The sequence below is a fragment of the Penaeus chinensis genome, chromosome 27 (genome assembly GCF_019202785.1).
Source record: "Penaeus chinensis breed Huanghai No. 1 chromosome 27, ASM1920278v2, whole genome shotgun sequence".
Taxonomy (NCBI): domain Eukaryota; kingdom Metazoa; phylum Arthropoda; class Malacostraca; order Decapoda; family Penaeidae; genus Penaeus; species Penaeus chinensis.
This window is the reverse complement of record NC_061845.1, coordinates 9,369,490-9,384,489: the sequence shown is the minus strand read 5'-3', so window position 1 is coordinate 9,384,489 and position 15,000 is coordinate 9,369,490. Positions and strand designations below refer to the sequence as shown.

At 37.0% G+C, this 15,000-nt stretch overlaps 2 protein-coding genes across 5 annotated transcripts in view; both read left to right on the top strand.

The window, feature by feature from the left end:
- The window catches only part of LOC125039784, a 106,061-nt gene extending 93,329 nt beyond the window's left edge, over positions 1–12,732 (top strand). For 2 of the 4 annotated variants that reach the window (XM_047634050.1, XM_047634047.1), the window contains 6 exons: positions 190–406; positions 625–722; positions 1,617–1,730; positions 5,675–5,738; positions 6,094–6,223; positions 8,322–12,732. In XM_047634050.1, coding sequence (XP_047490006.1) covers positions 190–406; positions 625–722; positions 1,617–1,730; positions 5,675–5,738; positions 6,094–6,223; positions 8,322–8,795 — 1,097 coding nt within the window. In that variant the 3' untranslated portion in view covers positions 8,796–12,732. Of the gene's footprint in view, positions 1–189; positions 407–624; positions 723–1,616; positions 1,731–5,674; positions 5,739–6,093; positions 6,224–6,662; positions 6,960–8,321 lie in introns of all 4 variants that reach the window. The other 2 variants (XM_047634051.1, XM_047634049.1) reach the window with 2 other exon arrangements.
- A 2,026-nt stretch (positions 12,733–14,758) lies between these two features.
- LOC125039292 (matrix metalloproteinase-2-like) overlaps positions 14,759–15,000 on the top strand; it is a gene marked incomplete at its 5' end in the record, with an annotated part of 1,847 nt that continues 1,605 nt past the window's right edge. The window contains one exon of the mRNA XM_047633129.1: positions 14,759–15,000. This exon is cut by the window's right edge and continues 1,605 nt beyond it. Coding sequence (XP_047489085.1) covers positions 14,759–15,000 — 242 coding nt within the window.

Here is a 15,000-nt window from a genome sequence, read left to right as displayed (position 1 = left end):
CGTTGTTTAATAAGCTGACTTTAGGCAAAGATTCCCAAGGGCTAAAAGTTCTAATCAAATTAATTATTTATATAGTGATATGTGATTTCTGTTATTAGGATATGTGGAAATATATATTCCTTTTTTCAATAAAATGCAGCAGTGTTTCAACTTGCCCACTTCATGAAAATCTTGTTCCTTCTGTGCCAGGCGGTGTTGATGGAAAGCCCTTCGTGTACACCACCACACCTCGTCCTCCTCTGTTGCACTATGCTGTGGAATTGAAGCTGGTTGAAGTAGGTGAGAATTTCGAGGTGCCACAGCCAGGAACTGTTTCCTGGACAAGCATCACAGACAGAATCAAGAGGTCTGTTGAGGGTGCCATTCAGGATATCCCCGGATACCAGGCAGCAGAAGTAACAAAACTGTAAGTGGTTATATATTTTTTATTGTTTTAACTGTGTATATATTTGTTTCATTGTAAACATTTACTATGATTTCGGCAGTTTTTTTTTAAAGAGTGCTCGGATAACATTTTATGTAAGTCTCTATTTGTCTGGATGAGGATTTTGTAAGTGATGCAAATTTCTAGTGATGAGCACCATGTACAGACCTTTGATTGATGACAATTGATGAATTCCCCAGCACTGATGAAGGGGACGGCAAAGTCCTGGCAGAACTTCAAGTTGTGTTGGACAAGAACTCCCATGAAGACGGACTTGCGGAGAGTGCCCACCCAGAAGGTAAGGCATGAGTGGAAAGATGCTGTTGGTGTAATTTTTAGGAATTTAAGTTGTCTATTAATGTTTGGTCTATCATATATATGTGTGGTGTATATATATATATATATATATATATATGTGTGTGTGTGTGTGTGTGTGTGTGTGTGTGTGTGTGTGTGTGTGTGTGTGTGTGTGTGTGTGTGTGTGTGTGTGTATATGTATATATGTATATATGTATATATGTATATATATATGTATATGGGTATATATACATATAAGTATATGTATATGGGTATATATACATATAAGTATATGTACATGGGTATATATACATATATGTATATGTATATGGGTATATATGAATATGTATATGGGTTTATATATACATATATGTATATGTATATGGGTATATACAGATATGTATATGTATGCATATGTATATGTATACATTTATGTGTATATATGTATATAAATGTATGCAAAAATATGTATATATATGAATGGTAAAACACTCAACCGTATTGATACTATGGTAGAAAACTCACAATGTAATCTATTTTTACATTGTGGGTTTTTCTACCATGTATTTATATGTATGTATATATATATGTAATATACTTATGTATGTATATATATACATTTATTATATAAATACATATACATGTATATATATATGTGTGTGTGTGTGTGTGTGTGTGTGTGTGTGAGTGTGTGTGTGTGTGTGTTTTACAGTTAAGGCTTTTATATTATACCTTATGGTTGGGATGGTGTGTACATGAATTATTATTTTCAAGCTAGGATTATGTATATTTCATAAAGCTTTTTCTCAAAGCTTTCTTTTTCCCCTTATTGTATAACTTGAAAAGGAGAGGTTATATTTTTTTCATGATATAATGAGTTCCTCCTTTGTTCCAGGTGAGACAGAAGAAGAACCCATGGTGAAGACAGTCTTAGAGAAATCTGTCAAGTCAGGAAATATAGCTGGTCTCCTCGTCGATCCCAGCTTCCTCCAAGTGAATCAGCTGCGAGGTATGGCACCCGAGCCAGACTTTTCTTTTCAGAATCCGTCTGATAGTTCAGGCCTCCCTGTTTCCTCCTTTGGGGACTTTCAGGGTCAGACATTTGGTGCTTTCCCTCTGCCTAACACAGGGACATCCATGTCGGCTTTCTTTCATCCTAGGGACCGAAACCACCGGAACAGGGTTTCGGAGCTAGAGCAGGAAACAGAGCCTGAATCAGAGCCAGAACCACAACCGCAAGTAGATGTACAGACACCAGCTGCAGTTTCTGGTGCCCAGCCACAATTAAACTCACAACCACAGTTTATTCAGCAGTCAAACCAGCCACAACATATTCCACAAGCACAGCATCAGCCCCAATTCAGTAATGTTCCTCATTACCCAGCAGTAAATGAACAACACTCCCAACCCAACAATCAATATAACCCATTCTCTATCAGTGGGTTTAGACCTTGGCGCAGAACACACTCGTCTCCCTCAGTTTTCAATGGCTATTTACCTCCAGTTGGTCACTCTGCCATGCATATGCACTTTCACCCAGCTGCTGCAGAGTCTAACCAAGAGAGTCATGTACTTCCAGAGGTTGGAAGTCCAGACCTGAAATCAGGGAGAAGCCCTTTCCTTCCTGGTATTTCCACAGTTGAGTCTTCTCCTGGACTGTTCAGTGAATCATAAGCTCAGGCTTTGATTGGGAGATGCAGCAGAAAATTCTGGCAGCAACAGTTGTAGTAACAAAGCTCCTAAATCATATAGAAGGAAGATGAATAACTGTTTGCAAGGAAACATTTGTTTTGGTGATGGGACTCATTTTAAGTTTATTCTAGATATATTGGTGCATAATACTGATAAACCAGGACTGTGTTGGAGGGCATTAACATATGAGAAAGCTATTATCTTCCATCTCCATAAACTAGAGTCATTAATTTTCTCTTCATTCGTATTGAAATCAATGTCGATGATTACAGAAGTTCTATTTCTTGAATTTAATGTTATTGCTGTTTTCTGTAGTTAATCACTTTTCTCCTTAAAAGTGCATGGCATGAGAGAAGGCAGTGGTACTCTTAAACTTAATTCTTGCAAGATCTAATCCTTCCAAAAACCGTAATTTATTTCAGCATCTTAGTGCTATTATTATGACTATTGGCTATTGAAAACTATCTACTGAATAATACACTGGCAAATTATTATTTTATTATTTTACCCACACACACATGCATATGCAAATGCACATGCACATGCACACCTACACACATGGACATGCAAACACTGACACACACACACACACACACACACACACACACACACACACACACACACACACACACACACACACACACACACACACACACACACACACACACACTGACATACATACACACACTGGCATACATACACACACTGGCGCACACACACACACTGGCGCACACACACACACACACACACACACACACACACACACACACACACACACACACACACACACACACACACACACACACACACACACACTGACACATGTACACACACACACACACACACTGACACATGTAGACACACACACACACACACACACACACACACACACACACACACACACACACACACCATACACACACACACACACACACACACACACACACACACACACTGACACATGCACGCACACACACACACACACACTGACACATGCATACATGCACGCACACACTCTGACATACTGACACACACACACACACACACACACACACACACACACACACACACACACACACACACACACACACACACACACACACACACACACAAAAACACCCCCCCCCCCCCCCTACCTGCACCTCTCTCTCTCTCTCTCTCTCTCTCTCTCTCTCTCTCTCTCTCTCTCTCTCTCTCTCTCTCTCTCTCTCTCTCTCTCTCTCTCTCTCTCTCTCTCTCTCTCTCTATATATATATATATATATATATATATATATATCAAATATATATATATATACACACACACACACACATACATATATGTATATAAGCTACATATATGCACTGGTAAGTAATCACTAAATTTTAAAATGAGGTTAAACCATAGGGTTTGGTGTGGTCTTATCTCTGTAGTAGGTAGTAGATGACTTCTTCGTGTTCTTTTTAGAAGAAATCTATTCTCTGTTTAGAAAGGATTTTGGACCTTTACTTCCTCATTGACAAGATGAACTGCCTACTATATCTTCCATCATTCCACAATCAGCATCTTGACATTTCCAGTTTGTGTAAGAAACAAAAGGTCTAGGGCTTTCCTCCCTACTTACATGCACATGCACACAAACATGTATGTACACGTTCACCTTGGTTAAGGGATCGGAGATAGATTTAGTATTGGAAATAGAGACTGGGCATTCTCATTCATGTGATAAAAGTTGAAAATGTTGTTAAATTACCTTTTTTTCCTCTCGTGATATTTTTGTTTTTATGTTTTGTTCAGTTTTTGAGTGGTGCATTGGTATAGTCATTGAAATAAAGACTGAATTATTAATAATTCGTATAAGACTTTTAAGTAAAAGGAGTTATGTTGTTAACTCCTATTATTTTTGTTAGCTGCACACAAATGCGATGTAATAAGTTTCAAAATTGTGTCTGTCTAGTATCCTTCACACACACATAACCAGTGTTGATAATAAACAGGTGCAAATAATGATTTTATTTAGTTCCCTTTCATTTAAATTATTTCATAAATCTTGAGCACCTGTCCTATTTTTCTGTAAACTGCCCAACAGTTCTAGACGTTCCTGGATCTCCCTTTCCATTCTGAATATCTTCTTTTCTTGTAGCTATCATATTTCAGGGGACAAACATACAAATCAGACATTTGACACTCACACGAAAATTCATGAAGAAAACTTTTCCACATTGATAAACCAACAGCATCATTAGCTTAGCCCTTTCGATACGGGAACACCCATAGGTTGAACCAACAGTGCCTTTTGCAAGAGATCATCCATAAGTGTTTTTTGACCTGAAGCCAGAATATCAGCATGGTGGAGAATCTGGTCCAGGAATGCTTATAATGAAAATACCTTTGTTCTGTTTTATCCTTTTGAGGTGTTGGACCACCAACTTCCTCTGGACCAATTGTAAATCCTAAGATCATTTTCATGAGGAACCATGTTGAAAGGGTTAATCAGCCACTCACTAGCATAGATGCAAAGCTTTTTGTGCTTTTGCTATGACAGGACATATTTTGTCATTAAAAAAAACAAAACTATTAAGCTATATTTTTAGAAAACTAGTTTAGTACATCAATAAATGACAGAGAAAAAAAAAAAAACAGACAGAACACTAGTGTATCACTTACTGACATAAGAACAAAAATAAGATAATAAGAAAAAGACTAGATGACATAGTTAATAAAACACCATTAGACTCTAAAGAAAAACACAAACAAACTTAGAGATGTTGACCTGCTGGTGATGCATTGAGGTTTCTGTCACCGAGGAATGGTGGAAGGTGATGGATGGTGTTCTGTGGAGGTAAGTCGAATTTGTTGCTTGTCTTTTCTTGGCAAGACATTGTGGGGAGGCTGTCCCCTTGGGATCTGGTCAGGTGTGTGATTGTGGGTGTGTGTGTGTGTGTTAAATATGTGTAGGCCTGTGATCATGAGTTTACTTAGCAGTTTATTTCAGATTTGTATGAGAAGAGGAGGGATGTTGGAGGGTGTTAAAAGTTACTGAGATATTTGTGCATTTATAAATTTATTGATATAGGAATAGATGATTACATGATACATTATACATTATTAGTTTCTTACATACTGTAGGTAGGATGAAAATGAGATACATATTACCATTCCTAGAATTTTATGATATTCATTTTATAGCCACCTAGCAAATACACTTAATCATGTAAGAACAGATATAAAAGTTCCACAAATGTCTTTCCTTTTTCTCATATATGCCTTTTCTCCTGGCAGAGGTCTCTGAAGCCACAAGAGAGGAGAATGTGACTGGGTTAGCTGGGCATAATGGAGCTATCAAGTGAGTGAAACTGCCCTGTTTAGCTGCTCTTTGTACCAGATGCAGTGTAGAACCTTATAGTGTTTTTTTTTTTGTTTTGTTTTTCTTATAGAAATCTATTTCTAGATTTTCTCTAAATATTCCTTTATACAATATAGTTGTAAATCTGCTAACAGATTTTGACTCTTATATATTAGTGCTACTTTGTGTAGACGTTACTTTTTTGTTTTTCCCTTTGAGGACTGTAGGTCGGCACTTAGCGCAAGCAGCAGCATATACTTATTTTTTTTTATATATCTTTAGTTATTACTCATTTACTTGTTCATTGTGACTAGCATCTTAAAAGGAAAAGTAATCATTACCATTATCCCAACAGATTCCTTGAAGACCACAAGCTCTGGATCATCTTGGGCGTTGTTGGTGCACTGCTCTTGCTCACCATCATTCAGGCTACAATCACCATCCATAAAATCAAGAAAAACAGAAGCCCACCTGTGAGTACCAAGGTGAGGTTAGAGCAGGGAATAAAGGGGCTTAAAAAGGACTTAGGGCTTTATTTTCTTAATTCAGTAACTTTAGTATGGGGAGATGTGCATGTGCAGGTATTATGTACCACTCTGGGGATCCTAAAGCAGCAATATGCATCAGGTGGTGTATATTATACATAAGTAATTATACATACATAAGTAAGAGCATGTGGTTATTGGATACAACTACTAAAAAAGAAAAAAATAATAATAATATTTATAGTTGTGAATATCAGTTACTAACTTGCATGAAGACTGAGGATAGAACCAGATTATATACTGGTATACTTGTATTTCACTCCAGGGTGTAGAGTTATTAGTGAGGTTTTCTCTTACCTTAACCATTTCCTTTCTTTTTCTAATATCACTTACTGGCACACTGTCTCTTGGTGTCCAATGGGGGTTTGGTACCTTGTAGGTGTGGCCTTCTCCTGAAGCTGGGGTCATAACACCAGTTGGAGCAGGAAATGGAGCCATGCCAGGTGGATCACCGACTGGAAGCCAAGTGGGGCTGGTGGCTGCTGTTGTAGAGCCTCCACCTGCAACCCCTACCTATCCGAAAAGTGGATTGCAGTCGTCGGTCACAATCCCCAGCAATTCCATGCCACCCAGCCCTGTCAAAACAGGGACTCCACTTAACACAGAAAACCCGGGTTATGTGCCGGATTAATTGTAATCCAGGTTACCATCTATTAATAACTGCACTTAATTATAGGTATGGTGGTGGACTAATATACAGCATGCACATGAGTTTTTATAAAGAAATTGTCCCAGAGATATAGATTTTTGGGTATTTGTTAATGAATTACAAAGTTATAGATTGTGCATGAGCCTTAGCAGGGCAAAGGAGTTTTGTTGTGCATCTTTTTGTTTCCTACCTTTTTGATTAGGCTGAAGGTCAACCATGACCCACATTAGTTTGTGTTTTTTCTCCTTCTCTTTCTTTCTTTTCCTTTATTTGTTTGTTTGCATGTTTGTAGAATGATAATTGGAACATGCTTTTTTTTTAAGACCTCTCATTTATAGAAAAGGAACTGTTTCTGAATTCGAAAAATTTCCATTGAATTTTTTAATTGTTATATCTAATAGAGACCAAAAGATCATGCTTTAGGGGTCTTTAAAAAAAAATCACCCAAGATTTTATTAATTAAGAAATCCACTTTCTTGTCTATAATTTACTGCTTATTTTGATGCTCTTTCCAATTTTATTTTTTTTCTTTCTTTCTTTCTTTCTTTTTGAGACATTCTTAACACCAAAAGAATGCTGTTTGATGTGTTTGAATAAGACAGTAGGCATGCATGATCTTAAAATAAGATTCCTGACCCCTTCTCAAAAAAACATCAGACAATGAGGTCAGAGATGGGGTGAAATAGTGATTGCTAGTTTGGTATGCATGTATTTCATGTATATGGTTATGTATACATATGTACATATATACATTTTGTAGATATGTACATGTGTTTAAATGATTGTACTTTTGCATACATGGATCTAGTTGTCAAAGTAGAATATTCTGTCTGTATTCAAGAAAAGCACAGTACAAACAGTGAAATATACTGAGAATCCTAAGCTCTAAAATCCTATCTTGGCCAATTTTTATCTTGCCAAGAAATCAGGGAAATACTTTCTCATTGATTGGCAGAGAGGAATGTTCAGTTAGCAGTATTGCTGTGTTGGGAACTGGACTAAGTTATTTGCATTTTTGTAGGAGAGTTATTTTCCACTTCCACTGCTTAAACCACTACTATTCATGTCAGTCATGGAGTTGGTGATTACCATCTTTGGCCATCCTTGTGCTGCATAATAACAGACAAAAAATGTTTCAAAAAGCAATATTTTTGGTTATTTAAGATATAGGAACTTTAATGCCTCTAAACTTTATCTAGCAAATGCTGTATATCCTAGACTACAGCATATGCTGCATGTCTCAGATATTAGATTTTATTTGGAAAATTTGCCGTATAGTTGTATGTTATATAGCAGCCATTATCACATCAATTATGCAGTAGTATAGTTTTTTAAACTACAAGATTGTGATGTCTCAGTTTAAAACAATCATTTTGATGCATTCCACAGGAGCGTCTCATCACCAATTCAGGATGGAAGGACTACAGTCAGGGCAACATGAACTACGCATATGACAGCTTTGAGACAGAGGAGAACGGTGTCAACTCCCGGCGTCAGGGAGCCAATGGGTCCCTCCGTCCCAGTGCCCCACGGGGCACCTATGAACGCTCCAATGGCCACAGCAATGGCTATCCGGGGGGCCCCAATGGCCATCCCGGGCACCATCCTGGGCACCATCCTGGGCACCATCCTGGTGGCTATGGAGGGGATACACGCTCCCTTCAGCGCCCCAGGAATGCACCTCAGAGCAGGCCGGATCCAAGAGGCACTTATTCCCTGCCACGAGGATCAACCACATCATCTCTGCCCTCATACAACACCGCCATGCAAGACATGACCCCTGACTTCTACTACCTTCCCTCACAGCGCAAGTACTCTGGTGAGGTTGTCCGCGTGTATGTAGATTACAACCAGTCCAAATAAGGCTATTAATGCTTGACCTATTGATAGGTCATGTTGATTGCAATTTTTGGGGGAGATTATTTGGTTCATGGCCGATTAGTGAAACTGGTTCTTACTTTGTTTTTAATTCCTTTTTATGATTTCATTTGTATATTTAAGAGAATGTGTACTTATACTGAGTGATTAACATTTTAAAAAGTGGTTTGTGATGCTTAATGCCACATTGCATTATGTTACAAGTAGAACCTGGTTGGTGTTTTATGATGGAGATTTTAGCTACCTGGATTATATGAAAAGTGCACACAATATTTTGTAGAAATTTTCCAAATCTCTCTGTAATGCAGTAGGGTGAGAAAATGTTCAAGTATATTCTTGTTCTGTGCTGAATATTTCTTATACTACTAAGGTTTTACCTGTATACTCGGTGTAAAATAAAAAAAGTGACTTATATTCCTTGACAACTCTTTGTTGTTATTAAAAGGGCAAATGAATATTCTACTTTTCTCTCTCAAAAGAAGAGAAAATTCAATAGAGTTAGTTTTCCAGCCATAGTAATATGTTTATATTTGTAAATATATACTAGGAATGTCAGCAGTTAGTGTTGATTGGATTGCATATCGTTTTCTTGATGGCTATATGAACAGACTTTTAAATTTATTATGGATAAATATTCCAGATTTTCTTTTTTATAGTCTTGCTGAAAAGAATAAATGATTTATTGATAAATATGCTTTACATCTTTTGCATGTATGTTATGTATAAACACATGCTATTTCTTTGTATTTTCACATTTGGGGAAATAATGATATACTGTGTATATATATAGCCTTGCCTGTTATTTTACAACTGAAAATGGTTGAAATTGCTCAAATTAGGGACTTTGCAATATTTGGGAAAGTTTTTGTTTTTGCACAATAATGGCAGTTTTACAAACAAAGTATGTCAGACAAGTAATAGTTATGACTCTCGATGGTCATCTAAAGACAAGAATGTTTGTAATGAAAAAAAAAAAAAAAATCATAGTCTGTACAACATATCAGAAGTGAGAACATGCACTCTTTTCTTGTTAAAAGTGATTTGATCTTTACAGCACAGTAGTAAGGAAACCATCACATTTTTTTTTTCTTGTATGTGCCATTTTTGTGATATACATTACAGCATAATCACTTACCCTAATGGTTTGAATTTCAAGTTTTTGTAAACTACAAAGTGTATATAGGCTCAGTGATATAAATCTAATAGAACTTTAGCATGTTCACTGTATATATATTTTATAACAGTAAGGTGAACTTGTAGCTAAGAAAAATGGAAATGAAATGAGGAAATAACTTTTGTTACGTATCTGTTGTAAACAATGACTCGGTTATTTTTTGAAAGTTTAGATAGTTAAAAAAAGTTCACCTTGCAGTTACTCTAATGAGGGCCAATTTTTCAAAATGTACCCATTATTTCATATTTATTACGACATTTTTAGCAAGTGTTAACAGCTTAGAAGTGGACCAGTGTGTGAGTAGATATACATGTGTAAAGGTTGTGATATCTGATTTAGGCAGTTGTCGTTGATGTCGTGTGCATCAACTTCATTTATTTTATATTTTGTTATATTGTATGTTTGTAGGTCAGATGAATCCCTTTTTCACTGTCTTTGGTGACGTGATGACTTACCTGAGATAGTTCATTTGTTTTTTTAAAATTGTCAGCATTTGTTCTTTTATTTTTTATTATTATTTTTTTTTACTTTGATGTTCATTTTTGTTCTTATTTTTGTTGAGTGCACTTATTTTTGAAAGAGTACTATTAGGAAGTTTTGTGATGCATGATGCAGATGTACCAGTATGTTGTGAATGCAAGATTTACAAAATATATATATTTGTATGAAAATATGATTATATGGATATATACATACAATTCTCTGGATGGATGGATCAAAGGATGGACAGATAGCTTTGCAAATAAAACACTAGTATTTTTGTGCACTGTGTTTGTCTTTTTAATTCAGTTTCTTTCGTCACAACTTGTAACTAAAATGATCCAGGTGATAATGAAGGCCAGTTGTGCAATGTTGTCCAAGGTTAATTTAAGTATTTACTGACTGAAGTCCATGGAAAGAATTGTTTGAACACCTGAAAGGAATGCCACATATTTTGGAGCAGGAAGGTTGAGTGTGTAAGAACCATAATATTGAATAGGCCTCTTTCTGAGATCTTGTTGTATGATCTCTTTTATGTGACTACTGTTTTTTTTTTTTTTTTTTTGTAATCATTTCTATATTTAGTCTTCATTTACCTCAGGTTATTTTGACAGTAATCTGTGTTTGTTTATATATATATATATATATATATATATATATATATATATATATATATAATGTGAATAATTTGTATGTATGTATGTATGCCTGAGTATTCATGCTATATTTTCACCATGATTGCATTATATTGTATGTAATGTGTCAATAAATGTAAGATTAGTAAACTGCTTATGACTCCATACCTTTTTAAAGCTTAGTTCCTCTATGAAGTCTTTAATCGATCCCTCACATCCATTAGGAACTTATCAAGAAGGTTTACTATGTAATTATTTATATATTTATCTATGTAAATTAGTGTCAAAGGCAAAAAATATTTGCAGCTCACTGTGCTAATGTAATGGCAGAAGGCAAGCAAGGGTCATCTTGTTTTCTTTGATTTTTCTGAATGAGAAAAAAATTTGGCCTGAATGGGATGAACTTTAGCACCAAAAAGATGCACTTGAAATTATGCTTGATCAGGTGAGAACATAGTGAGACCGGACAAGCTGTAACAATATTCCCTCTAAATGTCAAAAAATCATTGGGATGTTTTCAAGTCTCATTATATGGGCTGTGAGTTCAAGAAATGCAATTAATTTGGGGGAGGCGGGGTTAATTGTATTTAGAGTAGACAAGCAATTGTTTAGTGCACTGATGTACCACCACAGTGCTTATCTTATAATGACTTGTGGTTTTAGAGGTTAAGGTATAAGAAAGGTAAGTGCTATAAATAGAAAGATGGAGGAACTGATGATTATAAAGGAATTGTGGAAAAGTATATAATGTATATCAAGGAATGTAACCCTTTCTCTTTCACAGACTCTATTCAACCACCAAATTTGGTAAACCCCCAGAGGTACTGGTTAAATGAACTAAATATCCTACTGAATTATATCTTCATTATCTAATTCATTTTACTTTTCCTCTAGAATTTATTCTGCTTTCTGATACATTTGAATAGGTATTACTGGCAGTTATTAACAAAATGTTGTTGCTTGTGGTGTCTAGATTGCTTTAAAATCAGTTCAATAAACTAAGATATATTCTTTAAAGTGGGTAAGCTTTTCCATAAAGTTATTTTTTGGTGAGCTTTTAACTGCCTATAGGTAAGATGGACAAGAAATGTTAGCCTTTTTATAGTTCTACAATGATATTACACTTAATGGCTGACTGTTCCAGTAGGCTATGGTATCTGAGCATTGATCTGGTACTGTGAATGATAGGACCCCCAACTGTTCCTAGCAAACAAGGGAAGGTGGTGACCTAGAGAATCTGCAGGTTGAAACTACTCATTTCCAGAGGTGTACATTATTATTATCATTATTATTATAATTATGATGTTATAACCAGGAATGCAATATTGACTGTTTATCTTTATTTCTATTAGATTTGATGTTAGTATATTTTTGTATTTTCACATTGGTGACCTCATCAAAGAAATACCCTAAAAATTGGACCAACTATTAAGTAACTACGTCCACAGGGTCATTTAAAAATTGGACAACTGATGCCACCTTTAGAGCTTGTCAGAATTTTAAAGCTGTTGGCATGAGATTTCAGTCTACTTGAACTAAATGAACCTCATTGTTAACAACTATTTGACATTTGTGCCGATAGCAAGCCTGCTAGCCAAGCACTGATGTTGTAAATAATAAAATGCCAATTTGATTGGTTTCCTTTGTGCCTGAACCTCAATAGACACTTCATTAAACACCCATGTCGCATGTCTGGATGTCTACCTAACATCAAAGCAAACCACTTGTTTATCATATTAGTGAGCCATGTAGTCACAAGTAGTGCGTCACTCCATATACATACAAATAACATCCAGAACATAAACACTACATGCTTCCAATTCTTTAAAAACGATGGCTGGACTACAGACCTGCTTTAAATTTTGTTTCCAAGAAACAGCAGATCTTTTAATTGTTCAATGGAGACTTATTTAGAAGGCAGATCAGTTTGTTTTCTACAGCGGCATCCCCCAAGTCAATTAACCCACACAGTTAATTATATTCAACAAGACATTATACTCAAAGTCAAGTGCAGCTGGAAGATGAAAAGCAGCTATTGCAGGTCAAGCTTGTATTCTTCGGGTTCACTGAAAGAACATGGAGACACCACAAGGTATAAACCATGGGCACTCCCAGAGCAAAGGCCCGTCGCTTACCCCGGTGAAGCTGTAGAGCCCAAGGTCTATATGTAAACCTTGGTAGACAGTTCTAAATACTTGTACACAGACGTGTGCGTGGTGGCATGTTTTTGTTTTTTTGTTATTATATCTATTTATTATTCATTTATCTTTTTATTGTGTGTGTGTGGGGGGGGGGGGGAGTGTGGTGTATGTGTGTGTATGTATTTGTGTAGGTGTGTTTGAGTGTGTCTGCGTGTGCGTGTGCGTGTGCGTGTGTGTGTGTGTGTGTGAAAAAGGGAGGGAGAGAGGGAGGGAGGGAGAGAGAGAGAGAGACAGAGAGAGAGAGAGAGAGAGAGAGAGAGAGAGAGAGAGAGAGAGAGAGAGAGAGAGAGAGAGAGAGAGAGAGAGAGAGAGAGAGAGAGAGAGAGAGAGAGAGAGAGAGAGAGTGAGGGGGGGAGGGAGAGAGAAAGAGAAAGAGAAAGAAGAGAGAGAGAGAGAGAGAGAGAAAGAGAAAGAGAAAGAGAAAGAGAAAGAGAAAGAGAAAGAGAAAGAGAAAGAGAAAGAGAAAGAGAAAGAGAAAGAGAAAGAGAAAGAGAAAGACAGACAGACAGACAGACAGACAGACAGACAGACAGACAGACAGACAGACAGACAGACAGACAGACAGACAGACAGACAGACAGACAGACAGACAGACAGAAAGAGAAAGAGAAAGAGAAAGAGAAAGAGAAAGAGAAAGAGAAAGAGAAAGAGAAAGAGAAAGAGAAAGAGAAAGAGAAAGAGAAAGAGAAAGAAGAGAGAGATGATAGTGAAAAAAAGAAAGGAGACAGACTGACAGGTAGACAAAAATACAGGCAGACAGACAAATAGACAGAAAGATAGAGAGATAAATATCCAGATTGAGATATATAAAGAGAAAGGGGGAAAGGGGGTGTAACCAAATAAAACACCTCAGTCGGGATTTCGTCGTGGCGTTATCTAATTACTGCACCGGAGTTTGTCCGTCCGGTGGAAACTCCGGTGCAGTTGTCAGATGCGACATTTTAATTCAATTTGTTTATTTGAAAATAACTGGGATAGTCTGTTTTCTGTTACATTTTTTGTTTATCAAAAAGTATAACATTCATTCTGATTATTTGCAGCATTCCAGGTTTTCCAATTTCGCTTTTAAAGTAGAGAACAATCGCATAATGCTAATTACCTGAATCTTCTTAAGCTTTACATCATTCTCTGTAATTTTGTTCTATCTCTTATCTGTACTTATTGCTTTACATCCTTTGCTGGTTGTCTTTGCTGCAGTGTTCTCTCGGCGAGTCTGTGTGTCAGGAGTGTCTGTAATGCTGTGTCAGATGTGCCTCTGCGTCCCTTGTAAACATCCTTTTCGACGGTGTCAAATCGCACTTCGTGTCCTGAATATTGTAAAATGTGACAATTTTTGAGATGAGGAGTTCTAACATCTCATGCTTCGTGAGGGACGTTTAAGGCCACAGTTGCATGATGCGCCGTCCGAGATGAGGCGAGACGATTCCTATCTGACAAAGACTCTGTTGCTCGTCCTGACCGCCCTTGTGTCGTCTTCCTCTACAGAAAACGACGTTGCTGCCCCACAACTCGCTCTCCTTCTGTAATCAGAGGAATCTCTCCTGTAGCGTTCCCATATCTTCACTGGAAAAGGGTCTAAGCACGAAATATGAGGCGCACCTGACGACGACAGAAACGAATACGTTGGCACCTGAGCCTTCCTCGTCGCAAAGCCCGTCTAGAAACGCCACCTCGGGAGTTCCTGGAGTCCGGTTCTGCGG